Source organism: Culex pipiens, chromosome 2 (genome assembly GCF_016801865.2).
Source record: "Culex pipiens pallens isolate TS chromosome 2, TS_CPP_V2, whole genome shotgun sequence".
In the NCBI taxonomy this organism is placed as follows: domain Eukaryota; kingdom Metazoa; phylum Arthropoda; class Insecta; order Diptera; family Culicidae; genus Culex; species Culex pipiens.
The window spans coordinates 45,174,410-45,191,430 of NC_068938.1; the positions used below are offsets into that span (position 1 = coordinate 45,174,410).

At 41.0% G+C, this 17,021-nt stretch overlaps 2 protein-coding genes across 3 annotated transcripts in view; one reads left to right on the forward strand and one right to left on the reverse strand.

Annotated features, from left to right (window-relative positions):
* LOC120416772 (inositol-pentakisphosphate 2-kinase) overlaps positions 1–17,021 on the forward strand; it is a 321,616-nt gene that overhangs the window by 97,351 nt on the left and 207,244 nt on the right. The window lies entirely within an intron of this gene.
* On the reverse strand, positions 14,659–15,994 carry LOC120423457 (uncharacterized). Its single transcript, XM_052706898.1, has 4 exons — positions 15,897–15,994; positions 15,666–15,830; positions 15,452–15,610; positions 14,659–14,826 (listed from the first exon to the last, which is right to left on the reverse strand). The coding sequence occupies exons 1-4, from the start codon at positions 15,951–15,953 to the stop codon at positions 14,659–14,661; spliced, it is 549 nt and encodes a 182-aa protein (XP_052562858.1). The 5' UTR covers positions 15,954–15,994.

The following is a 17,021-nucleotide window of genomic DNA, read 5'->3' on the forward strand; positions in this document are numbered from 1 at the left end:
TTGTTCCGGTGGGCATACTAAATGGCATACTAAATGGCGTCTAGGGCGTCGCGAGGCGCGACGCCTATCTTTTTTGCCGTGGTCGATTTTTTGAAAAAATGCCAAACTTTGAAGGTCTGTACCGAGCTCCAGGGTGCTCCAAATTTCAATGTTATAAATACCAAAAGATGCGCAAGGATCTGGCCTACACGCCAATGATGTTGAAAATAAACGCTTCAGTGGCCGAAATGCCTCAAAAATGGACATTTTTGAAAAAATCTTTTTTTACGGGTTAAATCCCATTTAAACTTGAAATGCAAAGCGCCAGCTCCTGTTACGTCCAATCGAGCTCATATTTTGGATTTGGGCTTAGTATGCCCACCGGAACAAACCCTTGAATGCCCGCCAAAAAGTCATTTTTGTTACATCCTAATACGCAGACACATAGCTTCGGTGCGTACGTGCGTTTTTTAGGGTAAAACTTTGTTTGCCACTGGTCTTGACTTTTGGGGTTTGTTTTGACGTTTAAAAAAAAAAACGTAAAATTTGCATAAAAACTTTATTCTTAAAAGTGTTTTGATTGGTTTTCGTATCCAGTCGCCATATTGGACGCCATCTTAAATATCTTGGTTTCCTTTGAGAATCGGCGAAAACAATCAGTTAGTGTCAACTGAAGATTTGGGTAAAACAATTTGCGAATCTACGAATAGAAATAATATAACACATCAAAGTTTTCTCAATTTTGAACTAAATTGAACTTATATTAAAAAAAAAAAAACAAATACCTGCTTTCTGGTCCATCACTATTATCACTATTATGGGAAAAATACTAGTTATTGTTGATAATCTACACTTCAATCTAAACAATGAATGCAAATTTAGGAAGCTTGAAATACATAAAAAAATGTTGTTTGTTCATTTTTTAAATGAACCACAGTTTGTTATTAAATGTGATTCAAATTAAATAAGTTTCTTATTCATATATTTTATTTTTTTATTTTTTATATGATGTAGTCATGTCAAAGCTTAAAAAAATTCTTTGAAACTGTCTATAAAAACAAGAAACGAAAACATGTAAAATGATAATAGCCACACAGCAAAAAGAAGTTTAATTATGAAGTGTTGATTATTTAGTTTTCGAATTAAAATTAGAAAACCGTAACGCATCGCGTAAAAAGAGGTTTTTCTGTACCAAAAACATGTGTTAAAAATATGAATATATTATAATATAATCATTTAAACCCAAAATATGACCCAAAATCGATTTTTTGACACTTTGTCTCAATTCTGAGGGCAGATTCAGATTCAGCGGGCAAAATTACATGGAAAAACATATATTTGGAAAATTTTCGAATTTCGTTAGGGTGGTCCCATATGGTTTTCCCTTGAAAATTAGACTTTTTCAAATAAAGATATCTCGAGTTTAAAGAAAAACACTCCTGAGATTTTTTCAGTGTTTGTAGTGCTAGATCTCCTCTTTCAAATGCAACTTGGTGCTTAAAATTTGGCTTGCCTCTTTTCGAGATATTTAAGTTTTAAATTTGCATCTTTTTTACATTAAAATGGCTGTAACCCTTAAGTCCAAATTGACCTGTCAAATAATCAAAATGTTTGTTTTTTAGAGCTCTAAAAGTGCCTCGAATATCACTTTTCTCTAAAACTTAACCCTGAATTGCCACGTTCAAAAAACTGATTTTTGAAGGTTTGCACAGATGCTTTCTATAAATTTGGTCGTAGAAGGCGTAGATTACGAGATAAAATTTTGGTGTCTTCGACAAAGTTGCTTGGATTGGCAAGCCCTACAACTTTTTAGAAGACAAAAAAATTCCCAAAAATATTCCTGAAAAGTTAGATTTTTAAAATCACCCTAATAGTGAACCACCCTAATTTTCAACCAAACCAAAAGTTGCCTCTTTCCATTTGCAACAACTCTTCAGAAGACACCAACGCTCCAAAACTTTACCATTTTTCGGAAAATCCATTATCCACTTAATTTTGCGATCTGGACCACTGTGCAGTGTCCTGATGTGATAAGTTTAAAATTTCATTAAAGGCACTACGGACAACTGGGGATAATCGGGACTACAGTCTGAATAGGTACAGGAAGTTTTAGACAAAAATTTTGTTTTAGGCAAAAATTTTGAAAATCGGTGAATTAATTATTTTGTTCTGTTCCTGTTAAAACCGAAATCAATCAAAAAATTTAAACTTTTGTCCTGATTAGCTGAAGATGCCGGTGTTTGATAAAAAATAATGAAATATGATATATTTTCATTTCATTTCATTTCATTTCATTTATTGGATTGTTTTGGCAAAAACATAAGTGCAGTAATTATCCTAAGCTGAGATATGGGGTACCTTTCAACAGCTGACTAATTCAAACGGTGTTAGAGTTTACTGGTACACGGGAGAAAAATTGAGCAGGGGAAGGAAAAAAGTTACAAAATAACCTTCGAAATTGCTAATAGATAGGGGATAGTTAGAGGAAAGGAGGTATTTCTTATTCTAATATCACATCAAGGGGACATCCGCTGCAGCAGAGGGTTAGCTGAGGTGGCACACCCCATCCAAAACTTTGGAAGCACTCGTAGAAGCCAATCGTCAATCAGCTCCATCTTCGCCATCCTGTGGACGTCGTCAGTCGGGTGGAAGGGATCCAGGTTTAACACCATCTTCAGCAGCCGGTTCTGCTTCACTTGCAGTTTCTTCCGATGTGAAGCAGCGCAATCGTGCCACGCCGGGTATGCATACGTCATCGCCGGTTTGAGCACCGTCTTGTAGAGCAGCAGTTTCGAGTTGCGGTCCAAGTAGGAACGCCGTTTCACAAGCGGGTAGAGCATCCTGGTGATCTTGTCGCACTTGGTCGTGGCGTTCTTGATGTGCTTCGCGAACGTCAGTTTCTTGTCCAGGGCGGCCCCCAGGTACTTGACGTCCTCCGACCATGGCACATGGCTACCCCACACTGAAACCTCCCTGCGGGGAAGGTAGCGTGGGCTTCGCTTGCGTGTGAAGAAGATCGCTTGCGACTTCTCGGCATTTGTCTTCATCTTCCACTTCTTCTGGTAGCGTTCGATGGCGTTTTGGGCGGCTTGCAGCTTGGTCACGACGATGGTTGGGTCGGAGTCTGACGCGAGGAATCCCGTGTCGTCGGCAAAAAGGAAGTAGCTGACGCCATTGATCATTGCCAAGTCCGCCGTGAATATGTTGTAGAGCGTGGGACTAAGGACGGCACCTTGCGGGACGCCGAAGAGAACTTCGTGCCGGTCCGACACATGTCCGTTTACCACAACGTGGTACGATCGGTTTTGCAGGAACGAGCGGACGATCTTCAGGATGTACAGCGGAAAGTTGGCGAGATACATCTTGTGCAGGATTGCTTCTTGCCACACTGAGTCGTACGCTTTCTCGACGTCCAAGAGCACCATGCCGGCTGACTTGCGCCGCGCGAAGTTCGCGCGCACCTCCTTCACGAGCCGAACGAGCTGATGATTGGTGGAGTGGCCTCGCTTGAATCCGAACTGGGTGTCCGGAATAACCCGCGTGTTCTCCAAGTGTTGGTCGATGCGCACCAGAATTACCCGCTCCAGGAGTTTGCTGAGGGTTGGCAGCAGGCTGATCGGCCGATAGTTCGAGGGGTTAGTGGCGTCCTTGTTTGGCTTCGGAATGCCTATCACCACCGCATGCTTCCACGCGGCTGGGAAGTATCCGAGTCGGACACAGGTGGAGAAGATCTTGGCGATGAAGATGTGCGCCTTCCGGGGAAGCCGCTTCAGCACGATGTTTCTCAGTTGATCCTGGCCCGGTGTTTTCTTCGCCTTCAGTCTTCGGATGAGCTGCGCCACCTCTTTGGGACGAACCAACCACGAATGGTTGTCCGCCAGCGGGGTCCGATCGATGGCATCGATGGAGTTGTTCACCTCTGCGACAGTCACTGGATCATCAGGCATCTGGTTGGTGTGAGCGCTAGCGAAACTTGCCGCCAGTAGTTTAGCCTTCTCGGATGAGGATGCGATGATATTTGTTCCCTTGCGCAAGGGAGGGCTGTACTTGGTCGTCTTCCTCAGGGCCTTGGTGATTCGCCAAAGCGTATCCCGATCGTCGTGCAGCGTCCGTAGCGTGTCCTTGAACTTGTTGAAGTTTGCCTGGTTGCACTCCTCTCGAATTCGCCGGTTTAGCGACGACACGATGTCCTGGTAGATCGGGTCCCGTCTCCTGTACCATTGACGCCTTCGCGTGTTGCGGAGCGCGATCAGCCTGCGAGTGTCCTCTGGGATTGCAGCTGTTTGGTAGCTACGCTGTTGAACTTCTGGAACTGAAACAGCTTCGGCGTCCAGCAGGATCTTGGTGAAGAACTCTACCGCTGCGTCAACATCGGCTTCCGTGTTGAGGTCGGTGACTTCGGGGTTCAGCAAGTCCAGTTTCGCGTTTATCTCCCTTTGGAAGCGCGACCAGTCAGCACGAGCGTAGCAGCGAAACTTGGGGGATGACTGCTCAATCGGAGCTGACAAGCTGACGTCGAACAGCACAGGCTGGTGGTCTGACGAGAGCTCGTTCAAAGCGACCGGTTTTGTCATGTCCAGCAAGTTGTTGGAGAGCGCCAAGTCCAACGTCGAGGGTCGACCACGCCCCGCCGGGTGAAACGTGAAGGCGTCAGGGAAGTGGACGAAAAAGTTGCGGCTGGCTGCCTCCTGGAACATGACTGTTCCCGCTGTGTTTGCTCGTGCGCAGTTCCAGGAACGATGTCGAGCATTGAAATCACCGACCACGAAGAATGGCTCGGTCCCTCGCGTGATGGTGGAAATGTCGCGGCGGAACTGTGTCCATGCTGAGCGCCGTCTTGCCCCGGGGAAGTAGGCAGCGATGATGTGTACGTTTCCGTCCGCTGTACTAACGGAAATGCCAACAGTTTCGATGACCTTGGTCGAAAAATCGAGCTCCGTGTGCGTTAGGCCCTTGCGGACCGCTATCAGGACGCCGCCGCCTCTTTCGGCATCGGCTGAGTCGCGGTCGAATCGAACACAACGGAACTTTGGATGGTAGAAGGCTTGTTCCTCGTGCAGCCAGGTTTCGGTCACGATTCCCACGTCCACGTCGTGCCGTTCCAGAAAATCAAAAAACTCTAGCTTCTTTCCGTGAACGGATCGTCCGTTCCAATTAGCCACGCGCAAGATATCTACAGCGTTAGACACTGTAGATATACTTGGCTGTAAGCTCCACGAGAGCTTTGAGTTGGTCGAGTCGCGATTTGCAGCTTTTCAGCCGGGCGAACACTTCTCTCGCAAGGGCGAGGAACTCAGACATTGTGAAAAGATTACTGTTGATGTTGTTGCTGCTCCCTTGGGACAGCGCTTCCGCGAATGTCATGGTCGATGTACCGACCGGTGAGTCGTTGCCGGTGCTACCGTTCTGCGGCACGGTGTTGCGGGGAGGGGTCAGGATTGGGGGTTTGGCGTTCCTGAGTTGTGTTTTCTTCTCGGCCAGTTTGGCCAAGTAGTTTTTCCGAGTTGGACAGCCACGGTAGTTCGCGGTGTGCTGGCCGCTGCAGTTCGCACACTTTATCGCTTCTCGCGTCACGTTCTTGTCCACCCTCGCCAGGTCCGCTTTGTTCGGCAGCCTGCACTCTGCCGAGAGGTGCTTCTCGCCACATTTCACACACAGCGCCGCAAGATTGCAGTTGCGCATTCCATGCCCGAAGCGTTGGCAACGGTGACATTGAACCGCATCTGTCGGTTTCCGCTCGTAGTAACGCCAACGAACGACGATGTTGAACACCGCCTTCACCTTTTGCAGATCGGACAACTTCACTGTCCCTTTGGCAAAGTGGAGAAGGTACAGCGCACTCTCCTCCAGTCCGGCCACTTTCCGCGAGAAGAGTTTAAGCTCCTGGACGTGGACACCGAGAACAGCCAGCTCAGTTTCCAGTTCAGCTTCGTCGTACACTGGCAGTCCCGAAAGGACTACTTTCATCGGCTGTTCAGCAGCGGGGGTGTACGTATGGTACTGGATGTTGGCACCCCGAAGGGCCACGAGTGCACTGCGGAAGGTGTCTTCACCAGAGCAGATCAGCTGTACGCCAGTCTTCGTCGCCTTCATGTTGAACGCTGTTTGCTGGATTCGGCTTTGCCCCAGAAATTCGCGAAGCTGCCGGGTCGATTTTCCGACCACCGAGATAGGAGGGACACGTACCTTCTTTCCTTTTGCTGGTTCCCCGATTCGCAAAACCGGGGGTGGTGTTGGATTTGGCGGCAACGAAATTGGGTCGTCACCCTGCTCATCCTCCAGCCCGTCGAACTGGTTGCTTGTCGGTATGTTGACTTCAATCACCTTCGTTGAACCGTCACCACCCTCGCTGGCGCTGTCTTCGGTGTCCATCGCAAGTGCCGCTGCTGCTGCCGCCGCTGCTGCTGCTGCCGCTGCCGCCGTCGTCGACCGCAGGTTGTACGGGTTCTTCGTCGGTGTTTCCTCTTCGAGGTTAGGGTCGTCGTCAAGCTTGCGTTTTTGTGCACTGTTCACTTGTACCGTTTGCGCCGTTTCTTCGGCCGCATTTTGCACTCCCGTGTCCGCGGAGTTCACCTGGTCCGACAGGATGCCGATTCGCAGGTAACCGAACCGTAAAACAGCGAAAAAATCGAAAAAAAATGCACCACGAAAACGTTGGTTTGTTTACACTACCAAGCCAGGGTGTCAACTGATATGATATATTTTTAAAGTTTAAAATCATAAAAAATACGAAAATATAATACCAAGCCTTTTTTAAAAATAAATAAAATTAAATAGAAAATATTCTTAGCGCTAGGCATGTTGTGGATCTGTAAACTAAAATTTTAACAAATTTCCCTTATCAGCCAAATTAATGATGATATATGCCGAACATAAACTTTAATGATTTAAATTCTTATGGATTACTAAGTTTTGAACTGTTCATCTATTTCCTCAACCAAATCTTAATTTTGTGACTAAAATTTGTATTTTTTTTGTAATTTCGGGAATTTTCGGGACAAAATATAAAAAATCCCGAAATCGGGAATTCCCGGTTCTGGAAAAATCCCGGGAAATTTGTCACTCACTATTCTTTGCCAATTTTCCTATTATACATTCCTTAGAATTTTTTAATCAACATGAACTTGTGTTGCTTTATCAAAAATACAAAATAAACATAAGGCCGATGCAAATATTTAAAAAAGTTTTTGTCCCTCGGCCCTGGCCGAGGTCAAGGGGGGGGGGGGGCAAAAAAATAAAAAAAAATAAAATTTTAAATAACAAGCCATAGTCTTCACATTTAAACGAAAAAAGTGTTTTAAAATGCATTTTACACTAGTTCAGTTGTTTTGCAATCATTAGTTTTCAAAAAATCTAAGATCTGACAAAAACAAAAATTGTATCGAAAAAAAAGATTTTGCATCGAAAATTTTCAAAAAATCTTAAGATTTTTTAACAAACCCAATCATGCTAAAAATGATTTTAAACGCAGGAGAATGTATTTTAATTTGATTTCAGCTGGTTGCACTTGAATTTTCATTGAAATTTTGAAGTTTATTGTAAAAATATTTTTTTTGCCCCCTGATTTTTCGGGACAATTTTGAAAAGGGGGGGGGGGGGGGGGTGACAAAAACTTTTAAAAATATTTGTACCAGCCTAATAGGAATTTAAATAAAGTCAACCACTAACATTAACAAGCTGCGTTGTTGCTGAAAGGAAATGTTTGGGAGTCAGACAACTCGCCACCACGCTCTTGTATAATATTTTTACTATTTATTGCATAAACAACTATTTTTCATGTTTGAAGTTGTCATTTTGAGAGATGTGATCTATTTTCAAAGTATTTGAATTTATATAAAATTCCAAAAGCGAACCTTGTTCAGAAAAAGTTGCAGAACTCGTTTGGTTGGTTTAAAGATGATTTTGTGGCTTGCTTATTTGCTAATTTTTCATTACTGTAAAGTACGTATTTTTGCTTTTATTCAAAACAGTTGACAGTTGTAATTATCTTCTTTGTTTACTAGGCTAAAGTATTTTTCGACATCGATGAGGAATTTCGAGATTGTGATAATGGAAAACCCTTGCCTCAGTTTGATATATCCGACCTTCACATCATTATTCAAGACGATGGAACCATTACGGTGAACGGAACCGTTAGGTTTTTACAGGACTATGGAAGTCCAACCAGAGTGAGATGGTTTATTTGTGGCTCTGGGGACGATTTGATCCTTTTGAGTGTTTTTTTTTTTTTTTTTTTTAGTTGAGTTTGACATCGCAGAGATTGCAACAAGGCGAGTGGCGAACTGGGATAGTGTCACGGGACGTTCCGAACATCTGTCTTAATTTACAAATTCCAGCTGAACCATGGTACCCGTTCACAAGTCTCATGAAGCAGAAAACGTGTCCCTTTAAGGCGGGGGCAAGTATAGAACCGATACAGAATTTCAGAGATTTTTTATAAATTATTCTCACAGCACGAGGAACACGCGGATAACATCAACATTGGTAACTATGCTACAATATTTGATGTCCCACCGGAGTACCTCGGGGAATGGCGAATTTACTATTCGATAACTACAATTCGGAGAGGAACTTTCGTTGAAGAGTGCATCATGACTCCGGTCTCCGTGTTGGAACTTTAATTCCACACTGCGCCACCAAATTATTGGTATTTAAAGATCGAAAGTTATGTCCTAACTTATAAAGATTTTTTCTTTGAAAGAAACCCTTTTAAAACGATATTTTTCAATTGTCTTCAGAACTTAAAAAATGTAAGAAATACATAGTATTTTTTTCACAATGCTCAAAGTATTCTTCAAAGGTAACCTTTCTTCGAAGTATGGTTTTGTTGGCAACTATTCACAACCATTTTCCAACCTGCAGCAGCCATACTGGTTGACCCCGGCCCGAATGCAACCGTAACACTGAGCAGGTTCTTTGAAGTTCTGCTTCCCTCATTGTATGAAATTGGATCTTACGAAGCAGCGCGATGGTGGCGGCGTACAACCACTTTAAACTTTGTGCAACTTGACACCTTGCCTTTGGGTTTCGGTTATGGCCTCCGGTGCTCGTGAATGACGGTCACATGGCGTGCACCGTGCCCTTGTAATGATTTTGTTTTTCAGAAGAAAAACTCAAATCTGTTGAAAGTTTGTTAAAAGATGCAATTTTGCAGTGGACGGGATTTCCTGATATCAATACTTTCCCTCTTCCAAAAGTTGCAGCTTCTTCCTCCGTCAGTTTACTGTCCCAAGATTTTAAAAACTCGTTGGCTGTCATCATCGTGAAGTGTGTTTCTTTTTGCTCAAGTGCCGCATTATATCGAGTTTGCATCCGTCAGCGAAAAATTCTGTCTGGCGAAATAAAATCTGATTGCCGCGGACGTCGTCCAGAAGTTTCGCGTAACACGTTGGCGAATTGCGCAGCAGAATTTTAACCTTCGGGGAGAGACTTTGAGGTTATTCTGCTTTTCGTTCTTTTTAGGCGTAAATAAACTTTCGATGAAAGGCTCGATTGGGTAATTCAGAGGACACCAGAAAAAAGGTCTGGAAGTTTATTGACTTCTTTAACAGTCCACATCAACCAGAGCTTTTGCACCTAGATTTTTGTTACAGGCATTTTAGTATCATCAAAACTACGGGTACTATTGACATACTTTTTTATTCATTCCCTAAAGTACTGTCCACATGCGGGATTGGGTCCGTAAGTTTGACAATTTTGGAATAAGAAGACAACAACTTCCTTGGTTGCTGTGCACCCTTAAGTTTGATTCTTGTGGTGGTTGCGTTGTACTTTTGGAAGTTATTTTATTGTAGACTGTTGCATGTTATATCTCCGAAACGGTTGCCGGGTTCATGAAGCACTCCTCGACGCGCTGCCCATTACGCGTCGCAGTGACGAAATGGTAAACTTTCCATTCACCAATCAATGCCTCCGCCGCACCGTATATTGCAGCAAAATTTCCAATGTCGATATTGTCAATATGTTCTTCGTGCTTTAAAAAAAGGTAACAAAGAAATCCCTCAAGTAAAACTATTAATTTTGTTTAAATTTTACATACCCCGGCTAGGTAGGGACAACTTTTTTGCTCCATGAACTTGGTGTACCGGTACCAGGGTTCGTAAGGCATCTGCAGAACCGCACAAATGTTCGGGATATCTCGGGCAATGATGGCCGGGTGCCATTCGCCACGCTCTAACCGTTCGGTATACACTTTCCACTAGCAAAAATAAAACTTATTTAAAGTTGAAAAAAATACTTGCACGATCATACCCTTGTTGGACTCTCGTAATCCTTGGTGAAACGAACGGTCCCGTTCATCGTAACAGAACCATCCTCCTGTGTAAGAATCAAGAAATGGGACATATCTATGCTCGGCATTGGTATCCCGTTCTCACAATCGACGTACTCTTCGTCAAAATCAATCGATAGGGATGTCTTGAGGATAACAAAAAAAAATTGTATTGTGAGTTACAAATCATAATTTTCTCTACATACCTTACTGTTTTGAGGAAGTAACAAACAAACGAAAATTAAGGTGGCACTAATTTGTGCCATTTTGCCGAGAGCCACTTGCCGCTTGTTGGTTCTAATGATAACCGATATTTGAGCTGTCAGCCGAATTCAATGCCCTTAAGTACAGTGAACACATGAGACATCCGACAAATACAACAAGAATCTGTCTTGTTCAAAATGTAAAAAAAAATCAACCTGTTATTAAATTATCATCATAGAACAAGATCACGTAATAACAGAGAAAACATGAATGTAAAACTTTATATGTCTTTAAACCCTGTGCTAAAATATAAATTGTTTAATTTATTTAAATTTTCGCTGTGTGTGAGAACAGTTAATGTAACTATTTTCCTTCAGTAGATTTAGTCGATTCAGTCGATTCCTTAAACACCCGTAAACTGTTTTTTTTTGCTGTTGAAAGGTAGTACACATTTCAGCATAGGTTAGAAACTTCACACATGTAATGCTTAAACAACGAAATACATGAAATGAAATCGAATGATAATGAAATTGCTCAAAAAGCGTGGATAACCCAATTAACAATATTTTATATTTTGTCAAATGACTAGACTGACAACAAAAACTAACTTTTTGGTCCAATTTTGAACCAAATCGATTAGGGTAATTCTCTATCAACTCACACGAAATCGGGAAAAGTTGCCCCGGCCCCTCTTCGATATGCGTGAAACTTTGCCCTAAGGGGTAACTTTTGTCCCTGATCACGAATCCAAGGTCCGTTTTTTGATATCTCGTGACGGAGGGGCGGTACGACCCCTTTCATTTTTGAACATGCGAAAAAAGAGGTGTTTTTCAATAATTTGCAGCCTGAAACGATGATGAGATAGAAATTTTGTGTCAAAGGGACTTTTATGTAAAATTAGACGCCCGATTTGATGGCGTACTCAGAATTCCGAAATAGTAGTTTATGCAACAAGTTGCAAAAAGAGGATTTTTTCAGCACGAGTCGTACATTTATCCAACGAGGTTCACCGAGTTGGATAAATACGACGAGTGCTGAAAAAATCAAGTTTTGCAACGAGTTCCATACAACATTTTTTGCAATTTCGAAAAACACCCATTGAGTGAAATTTTAAGTCGAATTTTCATGAATTTTGTCAATAAATCGTTTAAATCAAAAAAAAAATTGAAAAGTGTTACTTTTCGAAACAAGTGCTGAAAAGTTCAACTTTTCAGCACCCATTTCAGTGCTGAAAAGTAGAACTTTTCAGCATTTATTTTGAAAAGTGTTGCTATTCGATTCTGTTATTTTTGGTACAGAAAAGTAGGCTATTTCGTCGTTCAAGAATGACAGGAAAAGTAAGTAGTTTCACGACGGAATTGCAAAAAAACATATTTCTCATTGAAAAAAAAAACACTAAAAAAGTTTTAAAAATTCTCCCATTTTCCGTTACTCGACTGTAAAATTTTTTGGAACATGTCATTTTATGGGAAATTTAATGTTCTTTTTGAATCTATGTTGACCCAGAAGGGTCATTTTTTCAATAAGAACAAAAATTTTTGTTTTAAAATTTCGTGTTTTTCTAACTTTGCAGGTTTATTTTTTGAGTGTAACAATGTTCTACAAAATTGTAGAGCAGACAATTACAAAAATTTTGATATATAAACATAAGGGGTTTGCTTAAAAACATCACGAGTTATCGTAATTTTACGAACAAAAGTTACGAGATATCGAAAAACGGACCTCGGATTCGTGATCAGGGACAAAAGTTACCCCTTAGGACAAAGTTTCACGCAAATCGAAGAGGGGTCGGGGCAACTGCTGTGTGAGTTGGCGGAGAATTACCCATTAAGCGTTTTGAAATTGTTTCAATTTTCAGAAATTCAGGAAAAAATAACCTATTTTATCGCTGCGACACTTGAAGATTTTGAGAATGTAACAAATTTTACTTTGTTTTATATTTTCCGTGCAAAGTATACATTTGCAATATATGGAAGCCGGTGCAATCAGTCATTTAAATTTATTTTTAAAAATCAAAAAGGTCTTAAATAGAAGCTATAAATGGGTTGACACCTTGTAGATGTGCCACCCTGTCTTCCAACCATGTCAAAATTTCTTGGAAGAAGTAGCTTAACCCGGTAGAACCTTTCCTAAGACACCAACGCTTTAAAAGGCCACCAGTAGATGTTTGGGCTTGGTTGACACCCTGTAGGGGTGTCACCCTGCATGTTAATAATTTTAAATAAAAGTCACATTCACATACAACAACTTTTACTAAAATACCATTTTGCTAGGTTGCTTCCTTATTACGTTAAAAAATAAGATGTCGAAATATCTGCCGAAGTACTGGCAGTGTTGGCGAGAAATATAATTTTTAGCACTTATTTTGAAATGCCTCTTTTAAAAACTCTGCATCTGTTTCCAGAAGCAATATAGGACCATACTTTCTTGGGGAAAGTTATAGAGGGCATTCAGGACCATACTTCTACGGTGTTAGTTTTTAAATTGAGTTAAAAATGAAAATTATAAAAATCAAAATGGAAAAAGAGGGTTTTCCCATACAAATTTTCCATACAAATTTAAATCGCTTTGCGGAAAACCGGGTCAAACCCAAACGCACCCAAATTTTGGGGGGTTGTTTGGGGGCTAAAATGGGACCGGAAAATGCCTGTTCTGATTGAATTAGTCCATTTTGAAATTTTTCCATACAACTTCAAGCCACCCTAATACACAACGCTTGCTTAGAGCGTATCCTTGACCTTATACCTTCCCAAAAACCGTCAATGTCCGAGCGAAACTTAATTGGGGATACCGCGAAGAATTTCCACTGTCCCCTTAAAAAAGTGGAGCATTAGCATTTTCCGTATTCCAAATCCTTGTCCTTACCCTTGGTGCGCGGTGGCGATGGGAGTGGCCGGCAATGGATGACGTTGAATATCTGATCTGATGATTTAGTTGGAATATTCCCAGTTATCAATTCCTAAGTACGAGACATCAAGCGAATTTACAAGTGAAGTGAATTTTGAACCAAATCAGTTGAGATTGAAACGCCGTTGTAAATTATTTTCAAAATGAGCTTTATTACAGGTTTCAAAATTACGGATTGTTCGTTCAAACATCCGAAACCGTGATCGGAATCATCATGCACTTCCTTTCTCGGTTGATGTGATCTCGTAGTACATTCGCCACTCGCCGATAAACGACGGGGGGAACTTCTGCAATGCAGCAAAGTTTCCAATGTTCATGTTGTTGATGTGCTCTTCGTGCTAAAATAAAGATTTTTTAAGAACCATTGTTTGCATACGAGTGCTTCTTAAAAGTTCTCACTCCGGCCCGATAGGGACACAATTTCTGCTTCATTATGTGCTTGTACGGGTACCAAACCAAACCTCGGTGTACATATTCCACTGAAAATGACAGCAATGAATCTCATCTGGAAGGAAATATTATTTTTTTCGTAAATCGGGGTAACATTGATACCCTGACGTTGTAGGTCAGTATGATTCCATACCATTACGTACGTATTTAATTTGAACCTTTCAATTTGCGGGAAAATCTAAATCCTATCAAAGTCACCTCAGCTATCAATGTGACCTCGGTTTACGGTACCCTTGTCGGACTGCCGTATTCCTGTTTGAATCTGTACGTTCCATTCATTATAATCGATCCATCCTGCTCTGGATGTATGTGAAACTGTGCAAAATCAACCTCTGGTAAAGGTTTTCCATTTTCACTAAGGTGGAAATCATCGTTAAATTAACATTTTTTTTATTTACATTGCTGGTTCTCATAGAAGTTATGAAAACGAAAAATATTATGATAGCCCTGGTTCACAACATTACTAAGAGTAAACTGAACCTATTCCACTAATGATTGGAGCGTACCTAAGTTAACTGGGATATTCTTCTTATTGGAAAAGTGTTAAATTTTTCACGGAATAATTCACATAGTTTATTTGCAGCAGTTACGGAAACTGTACCGGAAGCATTAATGAATTATCTACACGAGATCGTAACATGCAAGCCTACATGACACATTGTTATTTAAAAAAAATAAGAGTTTCTAGAATCAATCAACATAAAAAATGTCATATTACATTGTTTGCATGACAAGTCTCAATGTGATATTTCAGAATATTTATAATATGTATCAAGATTTAATCAAATAACTTGCAGTAGATACCAATGTTCAATGAACATTTTAATTTCAAATAGCGAGACGACGTATTACACTTCGGAAACGGTCACCGGAATCATCATGCATTCTTCGAAGCGTTTTCCTCGTCGGGTAGTAGCTACCGCATAGTACAGTCGCCACTCGCCGAGAAAATCCGGCGGAACATTGAACATGGCAGCATAGTTTCCGATGTTCATGTTGTTGGCATGCTCTTCGTGCTTTAAGAAAATGAATTGTTTTAGAATACCACACTTTTACACCCTAGCCAAATTCAGTGACATTCGGTGCTGACCAAGCTACTGACATCCGTTGTAAGATTTTCTGTCAATCTCGTTCGGTCGTTTTCGCACCAGCTCGTACTGTCAAAATTGTTTCAAGGTTCTGAAAACTCATGGTATGGCAGATTTTTGAGAAAAAATATTAACAATTAAAACAAAACTGACAGCTCACACCACTCAGCTGACAACCAATGACAGTATTCATGGTCATCAAGGGTGCCATTGAGTCTCCGGGGTGAGATTGGGTCAAACAAATTTCAGCATTTTTGTATGACCCAATCTCACCCCGCAGACTCAAAGTCACTCCTGATGACGGTATGTTATGTGAATGAATGAAATAATGAATGAATGAATGAATGAATGAATGAATTAATGAATGAATGAATGAATGAATTAATGAATGAATTATTGAATTAATTAATGAATTGAATGAATTATTAATTCGGTAAATAAAGCTCAAATTTGTCGGCAGCAGGGTAACATTGGATGTCCGAGCTCCTGTCAAAACTTGTCAGAGAATTTGGCCGCTCCCGGTTGAGCGGTACAAATTAAAGATATTACTCACTCCTGCCCGGAAAGGGCACGTTTTCTGCTTCATATGTCGCGCATACGGATACCATGGTTCGTTTGGCATTTGCAGCGAAATGCAAATGTTGTTAACTTCTCGCGCCACGATTCCTGGAACCCAGCTGCCCCGGTCTAGCCGCTCGGTGTACAAATTCCACTTAAAAAACTTGTAATGATTTTGGTTGGAAATCAAATGAAACAGAAAGAAAAACCTTGGTCGGATTTTCGTAGTCCTTCGTAAATTTGACAGTCCCATTTAGTGTTACGGATCCGTTGTTCTCGGGTATAATTTGAAAATTTGAAAAATCCATCCCCACCATAGGCTTTCCATTGCCACACTCCCGGAAGTCATCATCGAAGTCAACCGAAAGAACAGCCTGAAAAGTGTAATTTTGAAAAAAAAAAAAACCGGATATCTGAATTCACAAAACGAAATTACTTACATTGCTGTGTTTAAGCAGCGATAGAAAAACCACGAAAAATGCAACACTCAAATTCATTTCTTGTTTGCAGCTTTGTAAAAGTTCTGGTTGAAGAATGATTCCAATGATCCTGGGTCACTTGAATTAATAGTGCGTTAGATGGCTGACAGTGGGATGCTAGCAAATATTTTTCAATCTATTTGATTAAATCTATTCACTTAAAACATGTAAACAAAATATTTATGTTATCCTATCACGCAAACTTGTTTTCGACAAATTTGTGATACATGGAGATTCCATTGGATATGTAAAATCCCCGGAATCAATAAATCTCCAAAATGTCTTTGGGTAATTCTCCGCCAACTCACACAACAGTTGCCCCGATCCCTCTTCGATTTACGTGAAACTCTGTCCTAAGGGGTAACTATTGTCCCTGATCACGAATCCGAGGTCCGTTTTTTGATATCTCGTGACGGAGGGGCGGTACGACCCCATCAATTTTTGAACATGCGAAAAAAGAGGTGTTTTGCAATAATTTGCAGCCTGAAACGGTGATGAGATAGAAATTTGGTGTCAAAGGGACTTTTATGTAAAATTAGAAGAATTCCGAAAAACGTATTTTTCATCGAAAAAACACTTAAAAAGTTTTAAAAACTTTCCCATTATCCGTTACTCAACTGTTAAATTTTTTAGAACGTGTCATTTTAAGGGAAATTTAATGTACTTTTACATTGACCCAGAAGGGTCATTTTTTCATTTAGAACAAAATTTTTCATTTTAAAATTTCGTGTTTTTTCTAACTTTGCAGGGTTATTTTTCAGAGTGTTCTACAAAGTTGTAGAGCAGACCCTGGGTGCTGAAAAGACAGAATGCGCAACGTAATTTTCGAAAGCGCCCCACTGCTCCCCACTAATACAACAGCACTACAGCTGTAAAAATAAACAAAGTAGAAAACTATGTTCAAGCTCAAGCGTGACATATTTTTTGCTGCTGTTTTCGATGAAAAATTAAGTGCATCCCACTTTTTTCTTCGTATACTAAACGATGGGTGGCCAAAAGAGGCCTTTTTTGTTTTCCACGTGATGAAAAATTGTGTCAAAAGTGGGTGGAATTTCGTGAATCAGAAGAGCAACCGAATGGAAGTTC

What these genes read in the sequence shown, in the direction of transcription:
- LOC120423457 (XM_052706898.1), bottom strand. Translation starts at nt 15,953, where the DNA reads ATGAATTTGAGTGTTGCATTTTTCGTGGTTTTTCTATCGCTGCTTAAA. An exon ending in CGCTGCTTAAACACAGCAAT is followed by an intron (nt 15,831 to 15,896) that starts GTAAGTAATTTC and finishes TACACTTTTCAG; the next exon opens with GCTGTTCTTTCGGTTGACTT. An exon ending in CGTGCCCTTTCCGGGCAGGA is followed by an intron (nt 14,827 to 15,451) that starts GTGAGTAATATC and finishes ATTTTCTTAAAG; the next exon opens with CACGAAGAGCATGCCAACAA.